This window comes from Amphiprion ocellaris, chromosome 20 (genome assembly GCF_022539595.1).
Source record: "Amphiprion ocellaris isolate individual 3 ecotype Okinawa chromosome 20, ASM2253959v1, whole genome shotgun sequence".
Lineage (NCBI taxonomy): Eukaryota > Metazoa > Chordata > Actinopteri > Pomacentridae > Amphiprion > Amphiprion ocellaris.
Genome location: NC_072785.1, coordinates 21,946,304 through 21,973,795, shown reverse-complemented (window position 1 = coordinate 21,973,795; position 27,492 = coordinate 21,946,304). Strand labels below are relative to the sequence as shown.

Sequence of the window (27,492 nt, the reverse complement as noted above, 5' to 3'; positions counted from 1 at the left end):
CAAGCTTCCTCTCTTGCTTATGTTAACCTAGTGGACCTTTGATCCGCTGCATATCTGAAATGTAATAGTTGTAATGCTTGATTCTGTATTGATCCCTGCAGGGAAAGCTCAGCACCACTCCTTCCTCAGGGAGGTCAGGGTTAGCTGCAGAACAGCACTCCTGGAGCTGGCAGAGATTCAGTGTCTTGCTGAAGGACACTTGAGACTGGCAGATGTTTACTGATACAGTACAGGTGTTTTAACGCCAGCCTTCCTGCCTAAGGATTGAATTTCTGTTCTAGAGACAGGCCGGTTGCCCAGTCGGTCACAAAAGTAAATCCCTTCAGCACAGCAAATCTTGCTGTTATTCTGTTTTTTTTTTGTTGTTGTTGTTGTTGTTTTTCAACATGAATGCTGTTATTGTAAAGGATGCAGTCTGCAGACTTAGCGCTGCACATTCACAAAGCTTACAAGGCTAAAATGAAAAAAAAAGGAATGGTCAAAAGGCAATATGAAATATTGTTACAGCACCTACTAGTATTTAACTGTATCCTCTAAGTTTGTAGCACTTAAAGTTTCTGTTCTACAATTCTGAGCTAACAAATGATCTCAGCCTATATATTGACGACAGCTCTTCAGAGCCAACAATAGTATTATACAGCTATTGTTCAATGTAAATCTTATTTTCCTACATTATTGTCTAAGTGTTGGCCCAAAGCCTTTCCACACAGGTATTGTTTTGGAGAACTGTAAATCCATAATTCATTTATTTTATTGTCCACCCAACAGCATTACGCTGAGCCGTTGAGGAGGAGGCATGGAAATGTCAGTTGGATTGTATATAAAGATCATTTTTTATTACAGATTAATCTGCAGATCATTACTTGTTTGATTAATGGATTAATCTCCTAGTCTATTAAATGTCAAAAATGGTCAATAAATATGAATCACAAATTTCTAGAGCCCTTTTCATTCAATAAAAATCAGTTGGCAATGATTTTTTTTTATATTTATACTAAGGAAAAGCAGAAAATCTTAACAACATGACAAAGACAAGGCTGTTTATAAAGTAAAAGAAGCAATACTCTTATACACCACTGAACTGTGAGTGAACTGCATGTGTTTCCAATTACGATGGCTCCAAGAGTGCTGTACTTCCTAATTATAGCTCTATCAATCATTTAAATTTTATATTTTTGAAAAAGGACCTTCTGGATTTGAACTGAGTAGTTTGGACATGATGGTGTATCACAGTAACATGTTTATTTCAATATACCATTCAAAAGTTTGGGGTCACCCAGACAATTTCATCCTTTCCATGAAAACTCACCCTTTTATTCATGTGCTAACATAATTGCACAAAGGTTTTCTAATCATCAATTAGCCTTTCAACACCATTAGCTAACACAATGTAGCATTAGAACACAGGAGTGATGGTTGCTGGAAATGTTCCTCTGTACTCCTATGGAGATATTCCATTAAAAATCAGCCGTTTCGAGCTAGAATAGTCATTTACCACATTAACAATGTCTAGACTGTATTTCTAATTAATTTAATGTTGTCTTCATTGAAAAACACTGCTTTTCTATCAAAAAAAAAAGGACATTTCTAAATGACCCCAAACTTTTGAACGATAGTGTCCATACTGTATGTGATCCATCTGATACCTATTTAGTCAACATTTACTACATAGATGAGTATCTAATCTGAATTAATATGAGAAAATACCTATTAATATTGAATTTGGATCGTGGCCTACACAACTTGATTTGCACATGCTAGTCTTACAGAGTCCATAGACCTATCTTAAGAGCACTGTGTCAGTGCTGTAGAATGGCCTGCCTGCACCTCCTTATTATTTTGCTACAGGAGAAAAAAATGCTGTGGCTTGTTTGTATTTCTTTAAACCTGTCTAAATCATCTTGACAGTGATTAGAGAATGTTTGTGTGCAACATTTTCACACAGGAAGGTGAGCACTGACTTTAAAATGGTTAATTCTTTCAAAACTACTTGAAGGTTTCTGTTGTTCTCTGTCATTAAGATATTTTATAAGCAGTAAATGCAGATAGCAGAAGGCGAGAAAAAGCCAAATGAAATAGATAATCAATATGGCAGAAAAATATCCACAGTCTACATCTGGTGAGTCAGACAAGGCACATCCCTATTAGCTATGGACTTCCATCCCATCCATCCATTACCGCTTAATCCTCATTAGGGTCGCAGGGGGGCTGGAGTCTATCCCAGCTGACTTAGGGTGAAGGCAGGGGACACCCTGGACAGGTCACCAGTCTGTCACCGGGCCAAAATACAGACAAACAATCACACTTGCATTCACACCTACAGGCAATTTAGAATAATCCATTAACCTCAGCATATATTTGGACTATGGGAGGAACCCGGAGAACCCACGCATGCACGGGGAGAACATGCAAACTCCATGCAGAAAGATCCCAGGAAAGCCGGGATGTGAACCAGGGATCTTCTCGCTGCAAGGCGAAAGTGCTAACCACTACCCCACTGTGCAGCCCAGCTATGGACTTGACTTGTAAAATCAATGGACTGCCTCATAAAAAAAAAAATGCATTCCAAACTTTAGTTTTTGAATTTACCACTAAGCCTAATACATATGTTTTTGGTCTGAATTTTATTTTCTTTGATTCATTTTGAAGATTAGATTTTTTTTTTCCACATCGTATTGATAATATCTTTAGAAGGGATTTTGCTTGTGCTCACTCACCCTATGTGGTTCAAGAGAACTGTTTTGTCACAATCAAAAGTGAGAAGAATCAAACTCATTTTGCTGTGTTCTCAAGGCACTAATCCAGAGCACTACATAATTTTATTTGTAATACTTTCCAGTGTATAAACTAATAGAGACTTTGGTAAAAGCTACGAATACGTAGTTTGTGTTTTGAGGCCACTGTTAGGTGTTGTTTATTTTTTTGTCTTTTTTTTTGTCCCATTGCCAGTGACGACTCTAAAGCTAAAGTTGACCTGTTTGTGGTCAAGTCTGTTTGACCTTGAGCTGTTTTGTATTTTTCTCACATCTTTTCCCTTTAAATGGCAACTAGAAGGAAGTAAATTGAGTCATTCACACAGGCTAAGTGCTGTGCCTAAGCTGTTAACCTCTTATTTCAGGGTCAGGTCAAGGGAAGGCTGAATCATTATTCAGTGACCTTTTACACATGACCTGTGATGGCAGAAGCAGTACATGCAGTCTTTGACCTTTATACCTCACTGGTTTCATCGTACAGTTCACAGCCTGCGTCAGTGATGATCGTAAAACTCCTAGCCAGCAGAAAAAATAGGCTCCTATTTAGATGGAGCACCAATTATTGCCCTTAATTAAGGGTTTAGGGGTCTGGGATTAAGGGTCTGGGATTAGAGAAATTCCATTCACAAATCGTGAGATGAATTGATGTCCTGTTTTGTCAATGAATAGATTTAACAATGATGATGGCAAAAAGGCAGTTAATGCAACGTGTACTGAATAGAGAAAGAAATATAGAAGAATGCTGCTTTCTGATCAAGTATATTTAATAAACACTGACGATAACATTGATACCGTTGTAGATTTTGATGTTAGTTATAAAAGGTCACTGATATGGTGCCAACATTAACACAAAGCAGCATCGGTGTGCGTCCTTGTTACACTTTGAGTTATGTAGAAGTCAAAGGAAAGAATGGTTTCCCCTCTAGAACTATGTATACAATAATGTAGCTGAGTTTTTGTTATGTGAAAGTTTACAAAATTAAGACCGTTGAACCCTGTCATGTACAAGAGGTTTGGTTTTAAACCCACTCAATTAGGCATAAACCCCATTGTGAGAGTTCCAACTACCCCCCAAGTCTTAGTATTTATTTCATTTATAGCCCTTATCACACCTCATACATTTTCCTTGGGCGGTTTTACAGTATGTCTAGTATACAACACATTCTGTCTTTAGACTCTCAGTCTAAACTCCCCCCAAACCCAAAGTTTTTCTTTTTTTCTTTCCATTCCCAGATTCAGTCAACAACAGCTTCACATCTGTAAGTCCAAATGGTCAAGTTTTATGGATAAACAATACTTGGTAGAATTTTGAAATACAACAACTCTACTTTTTTTTCCATCTCCAGACATTTTGATTCAGCAGAAATGCAGCACAGCAGCGTCAGTCTCGTTTTAGTCAGAGTAGCACTATATGTGTCCTCTTCACTGAATGTGCCACATTCAGCTACTATCAAACAAATGCTGAAGGGTTGCATTTTATTTGCAGATACAGGGGGCTCCAAGAATGAAAAGGGTTAAAATGAGAAGAAAAAACCTTTCAGGAATGATATTTTAAAGTTTATAATAAATAATTCAGGAAAAGAAGCCTTTATTTATTTGTGATTTTATTGGCCGAAAATGTTCAAATAGAAATATTTTGAGTCTAAAAACGGGGGAGTCAGCTAAAAAGATACCCATAACATAAACATTTTAAAGTTTTGAGTAAAATCTATATTCTCCAAAGATAAAACGCATTCAAAATAAGAACCTGCCTGTATTTTTTTAAAGGTTTAATCGTAATATGTGCACTGTGTCTCTTTAGATTGCATTGGAATGAACTGACCTATGATGCAGCAAAGAGATTGTTTTAGTATTTATTGTAATAGGAGTAATGGCAGCTAAACCAAACTGAGCTTGGAAAATAAATCAATAACATAGTGGAAATGTGCTTGCATTGTATACTCTGGTCATTAAAAAAAAAAAAATGAAGCTACTACAGTCCAGCAGACATATAGGCTTCAAAATGTTTGCCAAATTTAACATACTGTTTTTCAGAGGACATAAACTTTGCTATGACATTCCCTTACATTAATAACACACATGCACAAATACCATTCTCCCTCCATTCCAACCCTTATCTGCTCCCTCCGTTGTTTTCCACTCCAGCAGACCCATCAAGCTACAGGCACTGGTTGCCATTTGCCAAAAAAACTACACATCAAGCAAATTGTGTGACAAGCTTCTTTACGAGGCGACACAACAGGAGGTGGGGGATAAATCCAAGCTTTTTTTTTTTTTAAGCCACACTTTCCCTCCTTCTCTTTCCCTTTCTCTCTCTCTCTAGCAGGAAGCAGTTTATCCTTGCCAAGGGTCCCTCTGGCCCAGGTATAACACCTACCTCAGCTGTGCTTAAGGCATGAAAAAGCATCTGCCTTTATCCCGCCTTAATGTTCCAATTCTGATTTTATGGTACCATAAACATATAGCGGGCGTAACATAAGAGTGTTATTGTTGTAAATAGTCTATGGGGTTTTAAACAGACAAGTAGTAAAGGGGGGAGTTCAGGCAGGATTGAGGAGGATTCCGAAGGGAAGGAGAAGATGTAAAAGGAAGCAGGAAGCGGTAGAGAAAGTGAACATAAGTATTTATATGCCTCTGTATTAAGATGAGCTGAAAAGGTAGAATAGTGGAAGAAGGGAGGGAGAGTGGTAGTAAGAAAAAATGGAAGATGGAATGACAGAAAAAAAGGGGTAGACAAAAGGTAGGACGTTGCAAGAAAGGAAGAAATGAAGCAGGTGGAAGATATAGGGTGAGAAAATCAAGCATATTACGAAGGGTAGTCGGTGAAAGGAATCAGTCATGGAGGAAGGAATAAAGAAGAGAAAATGGTTAAAAGGAAGACAGAAAAGACAGAGTGGGCTTTTGGAGTGAGGGACTTAAAGAAAGAGGAGGGATGGATTAGAGGTAGAAAAGGAAGAACCAACAAGAAGCTACAAACATCAAAAGATGTATGGCAGATTAATCACAATGAATTAAAACAAAATGCCAGTATGCAGGGCAGATGTTTGGAAGGAGCCAATCATTAAGGAGATGTAGATGACTCAACTAAACCGGAAGAATGGAGCTGAGCTGGGAAGGTGGAGATCTACTGTACAGCTAGGTACAGATACTATGAAATGTCTTCCTGCTTCTGGGAGTTTTCACTGCCTCTACCCTGATGTGTTTGTCAGCAGTAATAGGATCTCACTAAGTGTGGCGCTTTGTTTTCAGCATTGTACAAACAAATCCGTCATTACTGCTTGATCATGGCTTTAAATGGAGACAGCAGTGTTGTCCTGTTCCATACTTTAAATTAATTACCTTGTATATAACTTGAGTTTGAAAGAATGCAATAGAAATCAACACAATGCTGGTACAGTTTTACCTTGTACAGTTCACATTGCAAATTGTTAGCAAAAATGTAAGATATGGAACTGCATTAGAATTTATTCACAGTCACATTTATGGTCAAATACAAATGTTTTGGTCTCCATGAACTTGTTTTAGTTGCTAACTGCTATCTTCAGCAGCTAGATGCTAACTTTGTCCACTGTTCTGTGCTAGGTGGTAATGTAAGCATTACTTCTTTATCACAGCTTTGTAGCTAATCAGCAGCTAACAGAAGCCTGCCTTGAAAGTGTGCTGATGAGAACTGTAAGAGTCAACCAAAACATTAAAGTTGTGGACCGTAAAACCAAAACAATGAGTTTTATTATTATTATTATTATTATTATTATTATTATTATTATTATTATTAATAATAATAATAATAATAATAATAATAATAATAATAATAATAATAATAATAATAATAATAATAATAATAATAATAATAATAATAAATTTTATTTATAAAGCGCTTTTCCAATAACTCAAAGACGCTGTACATAAAATACAATAAAATAAAACAAAACAGTTAATTTTTAAGATGCTAATGGTTTGTGGCCACAGGGACGTTTTTTTTCTCAAGCCAGAAGACGCCACTTCTGAATGTTGCCTGCTTGGTAAACATGCACTAGTGGGTAACTCTGTCGCAAACTTTCTCTTTTATTACGAAAACAGTTCAGCAAAAATTATTTCTGAAAGCATTTGAGGTGAGAAATAAGCAACGTAGCTGTTGAATCTGTCCTCATTTTAGTTCAACGATGGCTAGTTCAGATGTTTTACGAAAGTTTCATGAGGCGTTGGACCTCTGCTCCTCACATTTGCGTGACGTTGAAGTCAAGTCTACTTTATGTTAAAGTAGCAGCTCGAGGGTGACGCACCACCTCGTCGCTTAAAACGTGCCATCATGCTACCAGAACATGACACTGGTTGTTTAACATAGATGATGAATGGGAAGCAAGAAATTTATTCCGTGGACACACACCATAAGAGTTTCAGTAGAGCTAATGGAAACTGCAGAGTTGGTGAAAAAATAAAAGTGGGTTTAACACTACAGGCATCACTATTTACATTATAAGCATTTTTTCCCATCTGTTGTTAATATAATAAATAAATAAATAATCTTGACTAGAGCAGCTTTAATTTTTGTCACTGAGTGTTTTGACTGCAGCTAAAGTTCAGTTTGATCTGCATCGCTCGGCATGTTACCCCTAAGAGTAATTTGATATTAATTTAATGCATTTCATAATTATGCTTCATTAGATCTTTTATTCATACTTTTACTCTCCAGAAGCAGTAACTGACTGCACCATAATTTCTTCAAACCTCTAAAATGACAACTTTGAATGATTCTAATGTTAACAGATAAATGAGAAAAAAATAGCACTGATGAGTCAAGCCACTTTTCTACTCAGCATTTTTAGTGTGTGAGGATGATTATGAGGGAAGTAAATCGAAGGGTAGGGATAATTACAGTTTTAGATAATGCTAATCTACTCTAGCATTTAGATGAGATGATGTGTTTCTGAGGGAATTGCAATATTATGACTTAATTAAAATGGCAGGAAAAATATTATATGTTATCTTGGAGTACGGTGTTAAGACGGACTTTCCATTCATTTCCATTCATTCCATTCCATTAGGTGACTAATATATACTTTCTCAGCAAGCGCAAAACTCTTCTCCCTGAGTGTGACTTTGAACAGAGTTTAATGAGTGGATGGGGAAGTGTTTGCAAAGCCCACCTGGCCAGAGCTCAAAATCCCTGTTCCACCTCTGACTACAAGCTGTGTATGTGCTTGTTAACCATTAGATTTGGCATCAGGGGTATTATGCATGGTAAAACAGAGATAAGAAGCTAGCTGTTGCAATGTTTCCTGTCTGCCTGAGAGACTCAGACCTATTAGCATGGCATTGTGCCATCTGCTGTGTAAGCCACATTAGCTCTGAGGTCAGCAGTAATGGGGCAGGAGTTGAACTACCATTATTCCTCTTCACTTTATGCACAGAAACCAGTTATTCTTAACGGGTTTGATTGTATTTGTGCAGCCTACAGTGGGCTTTGCTGTCATGTGTGATTGTTTGCCTAATCGTTTAGAAAATTAACTTGAAGAAAATGACATTCGGCAGCACGTGACAGATATGAATCTTGGGAATGATTGGTATTACATAGGGTTAGTGATTTGCTATAACAAAAGAGGTATATGAGAATGTGACGATAACACGTTTAAAAAGTGCAGTGTAAAGAAAGTTTTTTAAAATCTATAACTGCTTTTGCATGCTATTTTGTTGGCTTATCTGACAAAGTTTCCCGTGTTTGGGGCTATTTAATTTAGACTAGCTTGCACTGCAGTAGCATGGGAGGCTCTAGCCAGAAGCACTGATACCATTTTGTGAAATAATTGGACAGCCTACTTTTAGATATCTGTGACCCACATTTTGGTTTGTGCAACACAGCTGTGCTGTTTTACAGTGATTTTCTGTTCAAATGGTTCTAATGAGTGTGTGTCATGGAAAAATACTCCAACAGCTGATGTTGGAATATAAAGAAACTGGTACAATGGGAATGCACTTTTTCTTTGAAAGACCTGCCACCAAGACAATTCTGTTGGTTTTGACCATATCGCATGATCTTCATCAGGAGCTGGAGTTTGTCCAATTGTTATGGAATTCTACATGTTTCATTGAGTTTTAGCAATTTAATGACTTTTAGTCAATGTTGTACTAAAAGCTGAGAATCAAAGTTTGTTCTTGACTTTGAAAATCAATTAATTTCTTCCTGGGACAGTTCAGTATTGTGAAATATGATTATTTGTTCTATAATCAAGCCTTAGATGTCAAGATTGACGACGCTGCTGTATCTGTGTGGAAAACAGCTAAAGCTAACAGCCATGAAGCTCACTGGAAACTCAGGAAAAGGCAGCAGAATCCACTTAGCAGCACTTTGAAAAGCCCACTGAGAAACACCTTGTACCTTGTTAAATCTGTACCGAAATCTAGCCAAGAAATATTTTTACAGTTCCATTTTAATGTGGATTTAAGTTGATGTAACACCATTTTTGAAGTTCTTTGTCATTTATAGTCCGTTTTTTGTGACATTTGTTCATGTTACAAATGGTCAATGTTCCAAAATTTGAGGTAATTGTATGTAAAAATGCTCCCTGCAAGTCAAAAGGCCTCAGTGCCTCATTGGAAATGTTGCCGCTACATCGGAAAAGAAAGCCAGAAGCTGGATACTAAGAGTTAAGTGGGCTCCTCTGGAGGGAGGGACTTTAGAGAGACAGTTGTCACAATAACTAAGGCAGAGAGACATTGATCGAGGGGGCTGCATAGAGAGCCACTTTAAGATAAGTTAGATAGATAGGTATGCTCAGTATGATATGTTAGCAAAGCACCGACTGATTTGTGACCTGGCAATGTGTGTGGTGTTCTCTTTACACAAACAAAACATAAAATCTTTTATTTGTGATAATTCAAGGCAGATTCTGTTATCTTTGCATGGGAATATTTCCTCTGCTTCCAGTCTTTATACTAAGCTAAGTAGCTGCTGGCGGTAGCTCAATATACAAAAGAATAGCAGCCTTCTTATCTTAACTCTCTGCAATAAAGCGACTAAGCATATTTTCTGAAATGTGTAAGCACTCCTTTAAGCCAGTCAAAAAAAATCAAAACTTCAATGTAATTTTTTTTGCTAAGAAAATGTTAAAATTTATTTCATATCAGCACACATTGTTCAAAACTAACTCTCCGCTTATGAAATGCAAAAACACCATTCCCCTGCAGCTACACAAAACTATTAATGAGTCAGCCTGCAGCAGTGAATATCATTTGAAATCACTGGGAGTTGTTCACTCAGTGTGTCACACATGGTCTAACTGGGCTGTGCTGCTAGAGGGGACTATAGCTGAGTTATTAGAAGCCGTGGCCCCTTATCGCATGGCTCCAGCTCGACCTGGAAGCCCCAGTGTTGTGTGTTGAATCACTGCCATGAATGCTTCTTTTTTTTCCCCCTTCTATAGAAATGCGTGTTTGTTGCCTGTAGGCTTTGTCCAATATTTAATCAAGTGAAATGGCCTGAAATAGAACAGTCTGGTATCATAGTTCACTGTTGTGCGCATGGAGGCATTCATTTGTCTTGGGACAAAAAGCTGAGAGCGACTAATGGAGATCTTGGCTCTGTCCCGGGCCGAGGCGAGGAAAGGTAGAGTTGATTAACACGCACACAAACGCACGCTCACATCCCTGCAGCAGCGGCGAGGGTTCGGGTTTACCAGCACATAGAGTCGTATCAGTGATGAAGTCTGGCAGAAGGCCAGACACAGTGATGGCCACTGGGAGGAGAAGATTACTGTAATAGAACAAGTATACACACACACACACACGTATACTGCAGACATATATAGACATATGTACAGACATACATACTCATAGAGGAGGATGCAAGCAGACATTTGCTCTTGTGTAATGAAAGTGTAATGAAACCACACACACACACACACACACATACACACACACGCACACACACACAGGCGCCCTGGGCTGAGGGCTTGGCAGAGCAGAGTAGATAGATTAGTGTAATAGTCTCAGCCAAGGCAATCATCTGCCCACTGTAGGGCTTCAAATACTGGCAGCAAGATCCAGCTCAGACACAAAGAAATTAGCCACAATGAATGAGTCAGTTTGGATGAGCTCACAATGCTAACGGCGCACACAGTCAAGAAAGAATGAAAGAAAGAAAAAGAACACCAATTCCCACTACCACAGAAAATACATAAATAAATAAAAACATATTTGCATGAAAATGTATTTTTTGTTCAGCATGCAGTGGAATAGTGTTCTTACGTACTATCAATACCTCGATTGCTCCTCGTATGTATGAATCATAAACGATAACAGTTTGGCTCACATGCTGACAATAAAACACTAACTCGTGCATTATGAGTGTCACTGGCTGGAGAGAACCGGTAGTTGGATATGTTTTGCTAAGAAATATCCCAATTTAGTTTGTGTGACAAGAGGAGTCATGCAGCTAATGGTTTCTTGGAAGTAGCACATTCTGACGTAGAGCAAAGAAAGAAAATGAGGCAAGGAAGGGAACAAACTCTCAGTGAAGGTACACAATTGCTGCCTCTTCAAAGATTTCCAACTGTTTTTGGAATTAAATGAAGTAGTGACATGTATTGTTGTCATTCTAAAAACAAATCGACTGCCTTCATTGTAAACAAAAGTCACTAATCCGTATACAGGTAACACAAGTATGAGTAATCCGATATATTCATTGTAACATTCTGCCTCTGGAGGATCAAAACACTAAACGAGTGGCTTTTTACACCATCTCCAATTTTGTATGCACAAGACAAAACATGGGAGCTGCCATTGATTTTGCCAATAATGTTGAAACCTTTAACCCTTGGAGGTTTTGAACCCTGGAGGCCTCTGCTGAAAATCATTTTACAAGGTTGTTGGGCATTTTACATTCACCAAAGAGGTTGCCTAGTATGAAAGATGTATAAAAAGATGTTGCATCACTGTACTTCACTTCTGTTGCATCATATTTGGAGGAGCTGCAGTTGAGAATGTTTAGAAAAGGTCCAATAACATCCATGTTTGCTGACCCATTGCTATAAGCCTGCAATTTAGCCTCGAATTCTAGGTTTTAACTAGGTGGAAGTAACAATGTCAAGACTGATTAAGTTCTTTTATGGGTTGCTGCTTTTTTAGCTGACATTGAAAATAGAGCCTGTGTAATGCAGTTATAACTTATTTTCACATATTAATTTCATAATTACAAGATCAGAATTTTGTCATTATGAGAAAATTTCTTGTATTTAGGCTAAAAACAGTCATGCCATGTATTCAGGGCAACAGTGCATGTTCTACTTGTTGTAAAAGTTCACAAAAATGTTGTGTTGAAGAAAAAAACCATGACCATCAACCACATTGACATTTTATCATAATTACGAGATCTCAATTCATGAATTCAAGCTAGTAAGTCATAATTATGAGCTTTTTTTTGTTTGTTTTTTGTTTTGTGAATGCAATGTGTTTCCGTCCTCCAGGGTGAGCTGCATAAAATCTGATAAACTAGCTGTCAAATAATTGTACCTCTTAAGCCACCATTTATTTTTCCTGCTTGAATCCAATAGTTTTTGTACTGAGGCTTGCAGTCTTGTGCCTACAACCAAATCACAGCTGTGCTTGTACCAAGTACAACACTGAGATCTCAAGTGCTAAATAACTAAATGCAACACTTCTGCAAGAGTTTTTTGAGACACATGCATTTTCCTGCACACTAGCTTGCTGGCTACTTTGTGCAGATCCACATGTTATTGTAGGCCAGTTACTTTGTATTATGTATATTAATCTGAGTATGTGTATTTATTGTGAAACCAGTGAAATAAGAGTCTCTTGTTAGTCCCTTTAGTGGCATGTGTGAGTTACCAGACTGATCAGACGGCATGTTTCTCCATCATTTCCTGCTCTCCGTGAATGGTCTCTAGTAACTGTTTAGCGAGTTCTGAGAAATGCAAGACAAATAAATCTTTTGTTCCTGTTTTTCTTGAACTCACTCTAGGTCTCTGTATGCTAATGAAACCTTCATCATCTTCCTCACCTAGAGTCCCAGATCAGACAGTTTCTGCACATCAGTGGCTTCCAGGCTGTGGTTGGTGTGAGACACCCCTGCCTCTTTGCACATTCTTGGTAACATCTGTGACAGCTGGTGTTCTCCTGGGGGAACTGCATATCCCAGAAGCTGTCTGGCACAGCTGTTACCCTTCTGGCCTTCTACACTCGGCAGAGTCAACCATCTTTCCATAGTTGCTACTGGGCAGAGAGAGTTTCTTTGCTCATGAAACATAATACCTCTTCAGTTTTTTTTCTGTCTGCTTTGGGTGGGTCTTTATGATTTTTTTTTTGTTTGTTTGTTGCTTTGTTGATTGTACTGGTGTCCATTCTAATCATGTTTTAGGATACGTGAGTCGGGTTTTAGGTGTCGATCCCTTGTTCAGTAAATCTTTCAAATTGTATGGACTTACTTTCGCAGGAGATCTTAGGACAAACTGCTCCTCTGGTAGAAACAGTGTCATGGGGTGCTGTGTTTCCATTCCCTTGTAATCTCTTGTACAACATCTTTCAAAAATGTTCTTAGCTGTTATGAATTTGTGATCCACTATTGAATTCCATGGAAGGCTAAGAAGAGGCTTGTTTGAGTACAGTTTTACCATGGTAGGTCCAAGGTAGCTGCTAATGCTGCTGAGCTCTTCTTTTTGCTTCCTGATGGATCCATAAAACTGCCCTAAAACTATACTCAGCTTGGTCTTTTGAAGAGGATGAAAGGTGATGTTTGTATTTTTGAGCCAAGTCTGAAAACAGTTCGAAGCCATGTTGTTTGTCTTACAGTGTTAGCTCAGTTGTTGCTCCTCTGACTTTCCAAGATGCTTGATGTCATATGACTCCTTAGGGAGGTTTGCATTTAAGCATCTAGGCTTCTTTTCTTTTCTCTTCTCTCTTCTGATGACCATTCCCAATTTAGCTCAAATGTTATTTGTGGAAATATGTTCGTATTTGCAGTGTAACACTTGTCACAATCCAAGATAGATACGGTACCAGTCATTAATGTAATTAACACCTCTAACGTGATCCATCCATACATGACTCCTATTCTCTTCCAGCTATTCTTGGCACCAGGCTAAGCAGGATTTTCTAGATATCACTCTCCCCAGCAATGTTTCCCAGTCCCTCCTGGAACCAGGCTCCATCTATCTACAGTCCCTCCAGCAAGTTCTAAGTCTAGCACAGGGTCTTCTCTCAGCTGGATGTACCTGGAAAGCCTCCAAAGAAAGTCACCCAGGAGGCGTTACAATCAGATGCCCAGACCACCTTAGCTGGCTTCCTTTGACACACACTAGCAGCCAGTTTCCTTTCAGCTGCCTTTGGATATCCAAACTCCTCACCCTATACCTAAAACTGAGCCCAACCACTCTACGGAAGAAACTCATTTTGGGTGCTTGAATCCATTACCCATTTAAAAAAAAAATGTTTTTGCTCACTACCCAGAGCTCATGGGTTTGAATGTAGATCAACTGACAAATCAAGCACTTTACCTTTCAGTTCAGCTCCCTCTTCACCACAACGCCTGCATTCACAGCTATCAGTAGTATAAAAGTGCATATCCAACAGATGTAAAGAATTAATGAGTCAGTAAGTACTGGCCTCTGACAGTGTTTATGCCTGCAAGAAAAACATTAACCCAGAATGCGACCAAGCGGACTTATACAACATTTTTTTTTCAAAACAAAGATGTTAATGTTTTGCTGCTAATGTGGCACCCAGCAACACACACATTTGTACACACAGATAATGCCAGAGGCCACAGCAATAATAAGGACATTAATCTCAGTCTGTTCATGCATGTGTATACAAATGTAGCTGGTTGTGTCTGAGTTTGCGTGCCACCAACATTCACTCTTGTCATTAACCTGCAGTCTTCAATGTCACTTTATGTGCCCCAAAATAGAAATAATGGCATTGTCTGTGTGTGTGTTTGTGGCCAAGGTTCACCACTATAGTGATGAAAACATCAAGAGAAGCAAATGGGAGAACACTCATGGTCATCCAGCGTTCAAATGGTCCTATTAGTATTCATGGGGGTCATATGAATGCTCACACACACACACTTACAGCCTTGCACTGTTATTCCATGGAGGACACAGTAATGACCTACAGCTACATTCATTCTGCAGTTCTAAATACTAACCATTAAACCTTAACATGCCTCCTAACCTTCGCTTAACTCGAACTCTAAACCAGATGCTTTAACCTGGCCAAAGTAGCCTTTGCTCTTCTCTGTGCACACAGGACCACGAGCTGTGAACTAGCCACCCTCTTTGGTTTTAATGAGGAATTTCATTAGTATTTTAATGAGGATGTCCAGGAAAGCTGACAAGCCTTTTTAGAGAAACTGAAGGACAAATGTGGAAAACCTCCAATCAATGTGACAAGTGTCCAGCGAAGAATAAGCGACTGCAACTCACTGTGTGTGGGAAAGTACCTTTGTGTTTGTCCAAAAGAATACTCAAATTAATTCTCTGTTTCCTCTTTTTATGTTTTATTATGAGACCTGAGAAGGAGAGATGGGAGATTTTTAAGTACACTTGTACTTGAACACAGTTGCATGCTGAGAGAGAGCGTCTGCTTGAAACGTGTGCAATAATAAATCATTTAATGGGAGTTCTTCTTTTGGATCCAGCAGCCAGTTATACACAGTGGAGCTGAGTGCGCTGATTCTTTATCATTTCCATTCTTCACTCGTTGTATTTTTTTTATTTATTTATTCATTTTGATGTTTCTACATTCCTCTCTTCTTATAACAATATACTGCAGTGTTTTATTCTTCTGGAGAATGATGTTACAGGCTTTTGGAAACAAGGCAGTGGAAATATTTATTATTTAGATCGTACAGAAAGCATACAGGACATACTGGGTTTGCTATCATTGCATGCTGATGTCTACCAGCAGATCAAGAAATTTAACAGTTTAACAGTTTTTGTTTAAAGAAAGACAGGATGTGTGGCTTCTCCTTTTTTAATTTGTGACTATACAGGTACAATAGTACAACCCTTATCATTGTGAGCACTGTTTTCATTATTAGCGAAAGAAATAACATGATTTAATTTAACAACAGCAAGTTTCCTTTAAAAGTGGGTTTTACAAACTCCAAAAGAGAGGGATCTCAGGAGGGCTTTGCCTCACAATTAATGCATGCTGGGGACCTCGCAAATATGCTAGTAGTGTTTCTTTAAAAAGTTAGATTTATGAGATGAGTGAAGTCTCAATTGCACAGTCAATCCATTTCAAATCCAGAAGTTATTGTTGACAGAACAACTCCACCTGCAAACAAGGTCAAATATTACTTTTTGTATCTTGAATCACTGAGGGTATTTTATTTGCACGCATTCCCCTGAGAATCTGTTTTAGCAGTGCAATATCGTGTGAATGTCAATTACACAGACTGAGCAGATCTGTGCCAGTGAAAGAAACACTGTGGCTCATACACTGGGTGAGCAACATCTGTGAAGTAAAAGGCTGCCATCTTGGACGCCAGTATCCAGTTCTATTAAATTCAAAGGGCGTACCGATTCTGTTTTACCTCAGAATAACCTCCTTGTGCAGCACACACTGGTGTGCTCATTGCTCATTGTCCAAAACTACAGTGTATCATCCAAATGTGGAGCTGAAAATAATAGCCACTTGCAAGAGGCAAATACGTGAAATTAGGATTTAATAAGTACCACTCTGGTTTTGGAATCAAAGTATCTTCTAACCAACACCCCCTTATTACAAGTGAGTGCAGCAGCTGGAACTCAAAATAATTTTTTTCCAGTAAATTATCTTTCATAATGATAACAAGAAGAAAAACTTATTTTCACCCTGACTGAATGTCAATAAAGTTTTAAATTGGGATAAATATGGTATTTTCTCAGATCAACACAGAAAACGTCTTGCTTCTGACGAAAATCCCCATACAGTTTGGAATAATCCAGGTTACAACATTCATCGTTCCAACGTTGTTCCATACAATTCTTGTGTGCTCACTTTATTCCGAGCATAATCCATGTTTTGATTCTAAAGTTTGTTATCTGTTATCCATAGTCCCAACATATCAGATCCAGAATTAAATGCAGCTTAACACATTAGAACAATCTTGAATAGGCTACTTTAACCAATGAGTCCGATATTTGACAAACTTAAGTGGGGAAACTAGAGTTAAATATGAAAAGTTTAATAAGTCATAATCTCCTGGTCGGCAAGAATTTTCATATTGTTCCTGTTTGCAGGTTTTCTCTGAGTGCTCCGGCTTTCTCGCACAGTTCAGACTTCTAATTGGTTAAGTGGTGATTTTAAAGTGGCCATAGTTGTGAGAGTGGTCTGTGTCTTTGTGTGGCCCTGTGATGAGATGGTGACCTGTCCAGGATGTACCCTGCATTCCTCACATCAGACAGCGCTGCTCTAACAGGAATGCAGTTAACTAAATAGTTGTTTTGTTTTGAACTGCTTGTCTACAACACTAGCAATTTCTCTTTAAGGTCCATGTTGTTTGCTGTTTGGAAAGGTCTTTAAGAAGCTCGGTAAAGCCAAGAAACCAGTTAAAGGAAATCTAGTCATGTTACATTTGTGTATTTGTTCCTTCTGACGCCTCTTGGCCAGGTCATGTTTGCAAATGAGAACTGGTTCTCAAACATTTTCACCTGGTAAAATAAAGGTCAAATAACTAAATAAATTTGCATTATCTGTCTTTCCCTCCCTCTCTGATCCACTCTCCCTGCTACAGAATGATCCCGCCATCGAGCAAGAACTTTCTGGTCAATAACCTGGCAGCAGGGACCCAGTACGACTTGTGTGTTCTGGCCATCTACGATGATGTCATCACCTCTCTGACAGCGACGCGAGTGGTCGGCTGTGTGCAGTTCACCACCGAGTCAGAGTACATGAGATGTCACTTCATGCAGTCTCAGTTCCTCGGTGGAACTATGATCATCATCATCGGAGGGATAATAGTGGCCTCAGTGCTCGTTTTCATCATCATCCTGATGATACGGTACAAGGTGGGTCTGTTTTTCTGTCTCCGGTTCTCTAGTCTGGCCACAAAGCTGAGAGAATAACAGCAGAGTGCTTTTCATTCAGTCAGGAGATTTCCATTATGGCCATATGCTGCAGTGGTTTAATTCAGAAAAACTCACATACTCCTGATTTTTAGTTCTGTTAATGCTCAACAGATACTCAAAAGACATGTTTGGACATTACAGTTCCAACCAAATTTCACTGAGCCCATACAGACAGTGGTCATTTTACTGGACACCTGTAGGATCTACTAAAGCTACTAGTACTAGTACTAGTGTTGCTATTATGGTTCATTTTTGTGCATCAAATTTGGTAAAGTTGCAGTTGAATTTTTTTTAAACAGGTTCAAAAACATCACTGTAACTTCCTCATTGCTGTCAGGTTTTTATTTCCTGTAAAATGTATCCTTGTGATGAAGCAGAAGGTAAAATGTCAGTTTCAATGGATTTTTTTTTTATTTCATTTTTAATTTCATTTTTAATTTATTTATTTATTTGCTGAAATTTGACCAAAAGATGAAGAAGATACAGATACTTATTGTTCTAATAAATTCTCCCAGGTGTTTAAGACTGAGCTTTCACTGACTGAATTTGAATGTTTTTTGTTTTTTGTTTTTTTCAGGCAGAAATGTAACAAAACAGCCAAGGGCTTAAAGGGTTAAATCAAAATTTTGAAATAGTTTGCCTCTTCCTCAAAAGTTTTAAACTGCAATCTAGTTAAAATTAAGATTTCAATTCTCATACTTTGATCTATCATTGTCATTCTTTTCATTACAAACTTTTCATGATCTTTCCTTTGATCTGTCATCAATGGGATTTCCAAATTTATAACGTAATATATATATATATATATATATATATATATATATATATATATATATATATATATATATATATATAAACTGTCAGAACTATCACAGTCCAAGTTAATTAAAGACTATGTGAACAAATGTGGTAAACTGAGCCATGTCAGTCGCTTGCAACAGAAGCCAAGCACAGTATTACTACACCTATTTTAGTCACAGTAGTATTAGATAGTCTCTACACTGAATGTGCCATCTTAAGCAACATTGTAAAAATGGCAGCAGATTGTGTTTTAACAGTAAATGCAGCCTGATCTTGGTACAGAGAGCCTCAGGGTAGAAAGAGTGAAAGCATCTTGAATCATGATTTGAAAATGGCACAGAGAGGTGGAGATGTTCTCAGCAATTCTTGCATCAGAAGGGCTGAATCAGTGTTTCCATGGTGCCCTAAAAATACACAGAAGTGAACTCAAAGAAAATGTACTGGTACACTTGCATACTTTTGGGGGTTCATATGGAGATATTTTGTTTACGAATAAAGGGATGAAAGCCTCCCTTTTCCCTATGCTTTTTTCCTCAGGTGTGTAACCCTGGTGAGGGCGGCAAAGGTGTCTCAATGTCGATGACCAACGTTCACTCGCAGACCAATGGGCAGCAGTCGCAGGGTTGCACCGTGACTCCCAGTGCCTCTAAACACGGCTCAATCGGATTAGACGACCTCTCAGGAGGCACAAAAAAAAGGAGCGGGGCAACAGCAGCAGGAGGTGGGGGAAAGGATACGATGACTCAGTCGTCTGAGTCCTCCCTGCCCGACTGCTCCACGGCTACGTCGGTTCTCAGTCAGGCTTGGGCAGCAAGGAGCCCGACGGCTGAAGCCAAGGAACGGGAGAAAGTGGGCGAAGAGAGAGCTCAAATCGCCATCGCCTCACCCACCAACACCACCGGTTCCCTGCACAAGCCAAAGCGGAAGCCCGCTCCGAGCAAGCCCGGCTCGGCCTGCTCCAGCACCACAGCGATGGCCGAGAACCTGGCCTCCTCCTCCCCTCGCCCCCCATCATGCTCCTCCTCCTCCAACGCCTCCTCAGCCCTCCTCCCCACCTCCTCCCCCATCCCCCTAGAGAACCTCAACACAAACCGCAACAACTCCACCTCTCTCAACCAAACCCCGCCTCCCACCTTTGCCCCTTCCCCTTTCTCCAGCCTGCTCAGCACGCCAAGCCCGGTCCCGTCGGTTCGCTACAGAGAGACGCCCATCCTGCGCCGGGCTCCTCGCGCCGCTTCCTCCTCCTCCTCCTCTGCCAAGTACCAGACTCTCCCCGTGGAGGAGGGAGGGAGGAGCAGGGCGAGGAGGAGGTACTCGCTCAGTGAAGGAGGCTCAAAGACTCCCTCGTCCCATCAGGGAGGAGGAGGTGGACCCAAAATAGGGCGCATAATGCGGAACAAAAGGAGCCAATCAATGAGCGGGATGCTGCTCCCTAAAGACGGGGATGGAGACTCGGACAAAGGGCGGTGTGATTCTGACTGGATCTTAGAAAGCACTGTTTGAACTGGAACAAGGCAGCGATCATGAAATAAACTTTGGTTTATTCATTATTGTTTATCCTTCGTGTGAGTGTATGTCTGCAGTGTGAGTGTTAGTTTGAAATTGTTTATAGGTGAATGAATGAAGGTGAAGGCCTGTGTGTGTTGTTACTGTTTAGAATGTGTGTTTTCATGTTTGAATTTTGTCTATAGAGGATGGTTGAGTGTTTCTGGATGAACGTGTGAGCATACTGTTTCTTTTTCAGCCTATGTTTTTTTAATTATTCTTTTCATAACTTCTCTCCACAGTTCTTTGTATTCAGTTTACAATTTGTTTTGTCCACTTCGACGGTATTTGTTTTTTGCAATCGGTCATTCAGCGAGTGGATAACTTGCCTTGTCTCGTAGTGTCCTCGAGTTGTCTCGTTGGTTCCACTTTATAGCACAAAAGAAAAAAACAAGACAATGGGCTCGCCACGTCATTCCCCAGTTCACACTCACCTCATCTGAAAACACCGCAAAAAGGAAATAAATACAGGAAAAAAGAGGAATACAAGAAAACTTTACAAAAACAAGAAAAGCACACCATTGTTAACGTTCACATGCTCACAGAGAGCTTGCATCCATATCGTGGCAAGAGAAAAGCAGTCGGTGCCTTCTTTTGCACTAACAGACCGTCACTAACCGATACTATGACCAGATCTATGACTCCACCACCGCTCCACGGATGAGGAATTGGGACGGAGGGGACGATTGAAGGAAGAGAGAGATTTCACACATAGCCTTTCTTACCTACTGCGGACTACAGACCTTTTCTTGACATATAGAGACAAAATGTAACAAACAGATGAAGACTTTAACGGACCTCTTATGAAATTGATATTTTTTAAAGGGAAGAATAAAAAAAAAAAACTAAACAAAAAATAACGAGAACCTTGTGAGCTTTTCACTGACATTGGTATACCACAGCCTGTGTTGGTCACAAGCTCCCAGAAAGCTTATGTACAGAAAAAGACAACATGTACTGTGTTGTTTTGTTGTGTAAAATAAAAAGGGATAAAATGAAAACTGGAAACTGGAGTGTGTTTTATAGGCATGTACAGAATGTCCAAAATATCTTACAGCAACGTTCACGGCATCGTTTTCCGCATCACTGCATTATTTTCGTTGGGTAAAAACTTCAAATTAGAAATGACATGTTGCGTTTCTTAATTAAGTCACATTTTCCGCTGTAATTTGATGCATCGGTATTTAGCTAAAAACCCGAGGCTTAGTTGCATACATACCCACACACACAGACACACACACATTGTCTGGCTGTTTATTTAGAGCACAGCTCGTTTGCAAACCTCCCACTTTCTCCTGATTGCACTCAATAGAGTTTCACAGTTAAGTATAAAAAAAATGCTCCCAGTGAGGCTTTGACAATTTGCTAATGACTAAGACTCATATATGTTGTTGTTGAGTGCTTACAAAATTAACCATTGCTTGACATTCGCTGAAAGTGTAACTCATTAGCTATGAAAATTGATATTGAAACCAAGGAATATGCTTCAGCTTTTCAGGAACACCAATGATAATAATAAAAAGCAAAGGTTTCAGGAAAACATGTCAAGTTACACATCTAGACAGAAGAGGGGACGTGGCTTCTGCTCTCTATACTGTATGCTCAGCCTCTTATACAGCACTCTTGTAAAGTAACAGGTACTTGCTACAAAACAAGAGCTGATACTCACTCCACTTAAAGGAAAGCGGCTGTTGTGGATATGTGAATGGTGCATCGCATTCACAAAAATGTATTAAAAAAAAAAAAAAAAAAAACCCAAACAAGCTTGCTGGCACTAAGTGGCACTAAAAATAAGTCTGAGTTTTGTTAAACTACCTCCCTCTTGTTTTTAGATCACATACATACACCTGTCATTTTCGCCTGATCTCTATCATTGCATCACATTTCTTCATCTGCAGCCTCTTTGCAATCTGAAAAATTCTGGAAGATAGCCCAACTCTTCAACTATACAAGCCATCTCAGATGCATTTTACCTGCCTATTTAATTAAAAAATCATCTAAAAGTCTTAAAATATTGCTGCCAATTACTGTCCCATAAGTCTGTAATGTATTATCTTGTTATTATGAAATCTTTTTTCTCATAGTTAAAAGGTAGAAAAGTCATAAATATGAGATACAGAAGTTGTAGCAAGATGACTACAAGGAAAAGGCCTGCAAATTATTATTGTATGTTTATGATCACTGATTTGAATGAGTCAGAATTGTTCAATTCTGTTTAGATATCATAATATAGCCAATGTCTTTGACATAATAACATCCATAGACCTTTATAGAAATCACTGAAGAATGGTCAGACTAAACCCAGAGTGGACAAAAGAGGTAGTTGTAGTCGTTCTACTGCCAATGATAGGTGAGGACGTACAATGGAAAGACAGAGGTTCTGCTCAAACAGATAGCAGGCTAGTACAACACAACATGGCAAATCTATACAACAAAGATGGTAGTCAGTGGTTCTGGCTCCAAAAAGTCAAAAATGCATGATAAAAAATGAGACCAACTCGTAGAAACTAGATGAAAATGTCTAGTTTATGCTGACTGGAACTAACTAGAAAGTTGTAGAAAGAAAGAGGAAAAAAACACTCAATATAATTTCAACAACTGCTTTATAACATCATTTTTCTACATTTTCATTAATACTGCAAGTAAAATGTGCAGTTCTGCAGGGTGCCAAACATCTGTGGCCATCACCAGCTTCTGTCAACAAGAGCAACAACGTCTAAAGATCTAAACTAAAGATCACCATAAGGTCACTTTTACAAGTGCTATTTGATTCCGTGGGTCTGAAAGAAGGGAAAAAAGTTTGGTCCATTTTATGTTGGCACCTCTGTTCCAGAAAAATCTGAGATATCAACATAATGTTATGCTGGCTGACAGGTAAATCATTTATTGAACAGTTTTGATGGCTGTCATCCTGCATCATAAGGGCTGCATGAACTCACTTGTGGAATCACATTCTGGTGACTGACAGCAACCCATGCAACAATTATCTCCTCGGTTGGCCAATACAACATCACAAAACAACAATATTAATGGACACAATTAGTTGTGAATGAAATTGAATGACCTGCATTATTAATACTGATGGATGTCATGGAAAAATTGGGTCTGTTTTGTTTTTACTCCATAAAGCAACCCAGCATTTGACTGGATAGACTTCCAGCTCTTGAGTTTAATAGACAGCTTTCACAATGGAAAAAAAAAAACAAAAAACAAAAAAACCTTGCTACACTTTGTTTGAATCACATCAAATAAGTTAGGTTTGGAAGCATCTGCAAATTCTGACAAAACTGTGGTGCAGACCAACACTGTGTGATGGTGGATAAGTGACTCTTGCATGAAGTCAAATACTAAACTGAAAGATCAAGTAGCTAAGTATCGTTTTGTAAGTTTAACCTCAAATACAGAGTAAACACTCCACCTTACACACGTAAAGTTGTAAAAGCTCTGTAAACACTACTTTAAAGGATGGTGCACAGCATGACAAACACCTTAAGTATCTGTTATCATAGTCCAGCACACATAGTAACAAGGCGATCTGTGGGCTGCAGTCAGTATGGATGAAGTCACTATCAGTTAACATTAACGCTGAAAATTGATTCACTTTGCAATTAAATTATTTAAAGTTGTTTGACATGAAACAGTTCTGACAGGCAATTGAAAATGCATGTTCACACTTCAGTTATCAGACACTGCTGTTTTAATGAAGTAAATTGAATTGACAGAACAGATGATGAATTGTTACTGACCTTTGTAAGCATATTTGAGCATTTATTCTGTTTTTCATGACTGTAGGCTCCCACTGGAAGAGCTACAGGTTAAATAATCAGTCATAAAGTTAATGAAAGTGACGTGTTTAGTCCTGATAGTGATATTTAATTAAAGAGGGTGAAAACCCAACTTGGAACCAAAATTACCCCCACTTCCACCACCAGTAACGTACTCCAATCACTCCCTAGTTTTAAATTTCAATAGCTGATGACGCCAGTAGACACAGGGTGAATGGTTAAACAGGAACCCGAGTCACTGGAGAGTCATATGAGGAGAAGAGAGGGGAAACAAAACACCTTCCAGCAATTCTACTTGATTAAATTGTATCAAAAGCCAATGGTTTCTGCAGAACAGCTGTCCTGTTTAGCCACAGAAGCACTGAAGGGAGCTCACACATCCACAAGCCTCCTCTCTTTCCCCTGTCTTTCTCTCTCTATGCCTTCTTGACTGACCTTCCAGTGCCTTTCTTAAGCTGTAAATGCTTAATGGTAAGAGGCTTTGGAGGAGAAGATCCCTCCCTCCCTTCTTTCCTTGTTTCCTCTTCCCTTTCAGCTCTCCACCCATCCCTCAATTTCATTCATTTATTTCTTCATATTTTGAGGATTTAGCAGCTTTTGTAGAATGAGTGATGGTTTGTGTAACAGTAGAAGAAGCTTAAGTAATAATCCGTGGCATTTACACTGCATTTCAGTTAATAAAGCCTCACATTCTGAATAAGACGCAAAACTAATGAATGAAGTTATAGTGAAGAGTGATCAGTGGCTGGGGAGCAGAACCTGGCAGAGAGCTCTAATGGAGGCCATCTGATCAAGCAGCACCAGCAGGAGTGTGAGTCCTCTGGTAGAAACAGGAGCTAGGAGTGGTGCTGGTGAGACATGCGTCTGAAACTCACGAAAATGGTGAGTTAATTAGAAAATGAGAAACTTTCTTACAAGATCCAGGTTAGAAAAACAAAAAAACAAAAGACAGTACCCTAAATCTTAATGTGTATGCAAAGCCTGACATCTAATGGAGAAAACACCATTGCGGAGAGGTCCGTGTACGGATCTGGTAATTGGATTTTCCGTTCTGAAACGGGTATTGAAAAACAAAAAAACGAGTGGTTATTTGATTTTCGTTTTAAAATACAAAAATTTAAATTGAAATACAAGGCGTTTTTCCTTTTCATGACCAAAACCGATATACGATTTTTTTTTTAAAATGCTTTGATTTTCGTTTTATATTTAGAGTAACAAGAAAGTAAAATCAGTAAGAGACAGAAACGAAAAAAGGTCATTTTTTTTCATTTTCTGAGACCGGAAGTGGTCATCAGCAAGTGTGGAGCCAAACGACAACAAGATTCTCAGAGGGCGGAGCCAGAGAGCAGTGACTGGTCAGACCATAGATAATATAGAAGACAGTGTGCTAGCGTATCTAGTCTATGTATATCTATGGTCGGTAGTGATGGCTGATCGAGACTTTGTTTAAGCTTCGACACTTCATTCAAAACATGGTTCAATTACTCGAGGCTTCACTGATGCACAGTGCTCGAGCAGGACATCTAGTGGTCAATAGAATGAAGTGCAATCGATTCATGTTACTGATCGGTTCATGGATCGTTTTGGATTTGATTCGCAATGCACGTTCCTGTTTGACTATACTAGATGATTGTATCTGTTCTAGTGGCTACAATAATAATAATATTAGTAGTAATAATAATGACAATAACTATTGAAGAGCATGTTTCTTATTTGCCATGTTTGTCTGAAACCCTATATACGCTTCACTTATATTCTGTGTTATGAAACATTTAAACAGTGCTGCTACATTGATGAGATGTGCTCTATAAATACAGACTGATGTAATTTTCACATGGGACTGGTGCAAATACAAATTATATTATGGATTTTGGCAAAGTATGTCTTGGGGTTAATTGATAAAGAGGTTGGTAAAGAGGGTGTGCTTGAAAACAGATCAGTGGGTGTGCTTGTGTAACTGGATATGATTTTTTATTTGGAAATAACAATTTATCAACAGTTTTCGGACTCAAGGGGTTTCTTCTTTTACTATCTCCACAGCCCTGAAAAAACCTGTTCACACAGCACAGATGAGCCTGGTATCACACAGCATACACTGGACCTGTGAAACAATCACTTACCAAAGTCAATCATAATTTGAATGTATTCAAGTAATTTTCCATTCCATTGAAATTGGGCTTGGCTCTATATCTCTACATCTCTATCTATATATCTATATCTGTATCTCTCTATCTCTATATCTCTATCTCTATCTATGTATACACTACTAACTGTCAAAGCAACTAACGACAGCAACAAAACCAACCTATTCTCCGGAAAATCATTCAAATGAACGACACTAAGAGATCTCTTATCCCGGAACACACTCGATCCCGCCCAGTGAGTCGCATAACAAACCAAACCAATCAGGTGATTCGAAGCAGTTGAGTGCTTCAAACGTCACTGAAGTGATTCAAACGTCAAGAGTCACGTGACCAAAACATGCGTCGGCACACTGGCTCGACACGTTTGCTTCATGAGCTACAGCATGTGTCGAAGCATCGGGTATCAGAGGACCATCACTACTGGTAGCATCTCTGGCTGCTGTTGACCTTGTTTTTGGAGTAAAACACGGTAAGAAGATAAATACTTCTAACCTGTAGCGTTGTTTTGTTGTACGTTATGTCAGCGACTTGTGAAGAGTTGTGTTTTGTCGTGTTTGAGCAGTTGGTCCGGACGCGTTAGCTAGCTAAGCGGCTAAGTTAGCTAGCGGGCTAATTAACACAGGTGGCTAACTTACCGCTGAACACCTGTTAGTTGCTGCCGCAGCTGTCCTCATTATTAGAATGACCTTCTCAACCTGTATTTCTCTGCTGTGTATTTTAGCTTTTAAAAAAGTTATTTTACTTTAAGGTTAACTGAAACCCGTTCAGCTGCACTAAAGTTTAACATTCAGCTGGTTTGAGTTAAACTGTGCTTAACTTAACATTGCGCAACATTACCTCTCTGAATCTCCATAATTTCATTAAATTCCTTCTCTCTTCCACTGCTCAAGTTCAATCCAGTATATAAAATGACATTAATAGTGAATAAACTAACAACCAGCCATTGTATTTATTTATTACTGCATGTATTTGTAGTAAAACATGAGTTGAAACATCCTACTTTTGGATCTAGAACTGCACAAGCCATTCATTTTCAGTCACCTGACGAGTTAAACTCCCCTTTTTATGTGAGGTTGAAGCAGACAGTCAGAGTTAACAAAGAAAGTTCTTTATAATTTGCGATACCTATTATCTCTGACTGAGGCTTTAGTTTTTGTTGAGCTGATTTACACATAGAAACTTTGTTCAGGAAAATTTCTCAGTAGCTCAGAGGACAGGCTGCTTTTTACACAACCTTGTAAGAGAATGTCTGTCAGTGCTTTCAGCAGAATTTAGAAACACAACACTTCCTAAACAGATATTTTGAGGCTGTGAGGTTGAACGTTTGAGAGTATATCAGTGTGTTTGTTTGTGGTCTTTTCTGTTTCTAGGTGGAAGCTGAATTAGTGAGGATGAC

The 27,492-nt window shown here is 38.9% G+C and overlaps 1 protein-coding gene across 2 annotated transcripts in view; it reads left to right on the top strand.

Annotated features, from left to right (window-relative positions):
* Window positions 1-22,326, top strand: part of LOC111564080 (leucine-rich repeat and fibronectin type-III domain-containing protein 5-like) — a 137,484-nt gene extending 115,158 nt beyond the window's left edge. For both annotated transcript variants that reach the window (XM_023263429.3, XM_035945045.2), the window contains 2 exons: window positions 17,488-17,761; window positions 19,160-22,326. In XM_023263429.3, the coding sequence (XP_023119197.2) occupies window positions 17,488-17,761; window positions 19,160-20,125 (1,240 nt within the window). In that variant the 3' untranslated portion in view covers window positions 20,126-22,326. The remainder of the gene's footprint in view (window positions 1-17,487; window positions 17,762-19,159) is intronic.
* The last annotated feature ends 5,166 nt before the right edge of the window (window positions 22,327-27,492 follow it).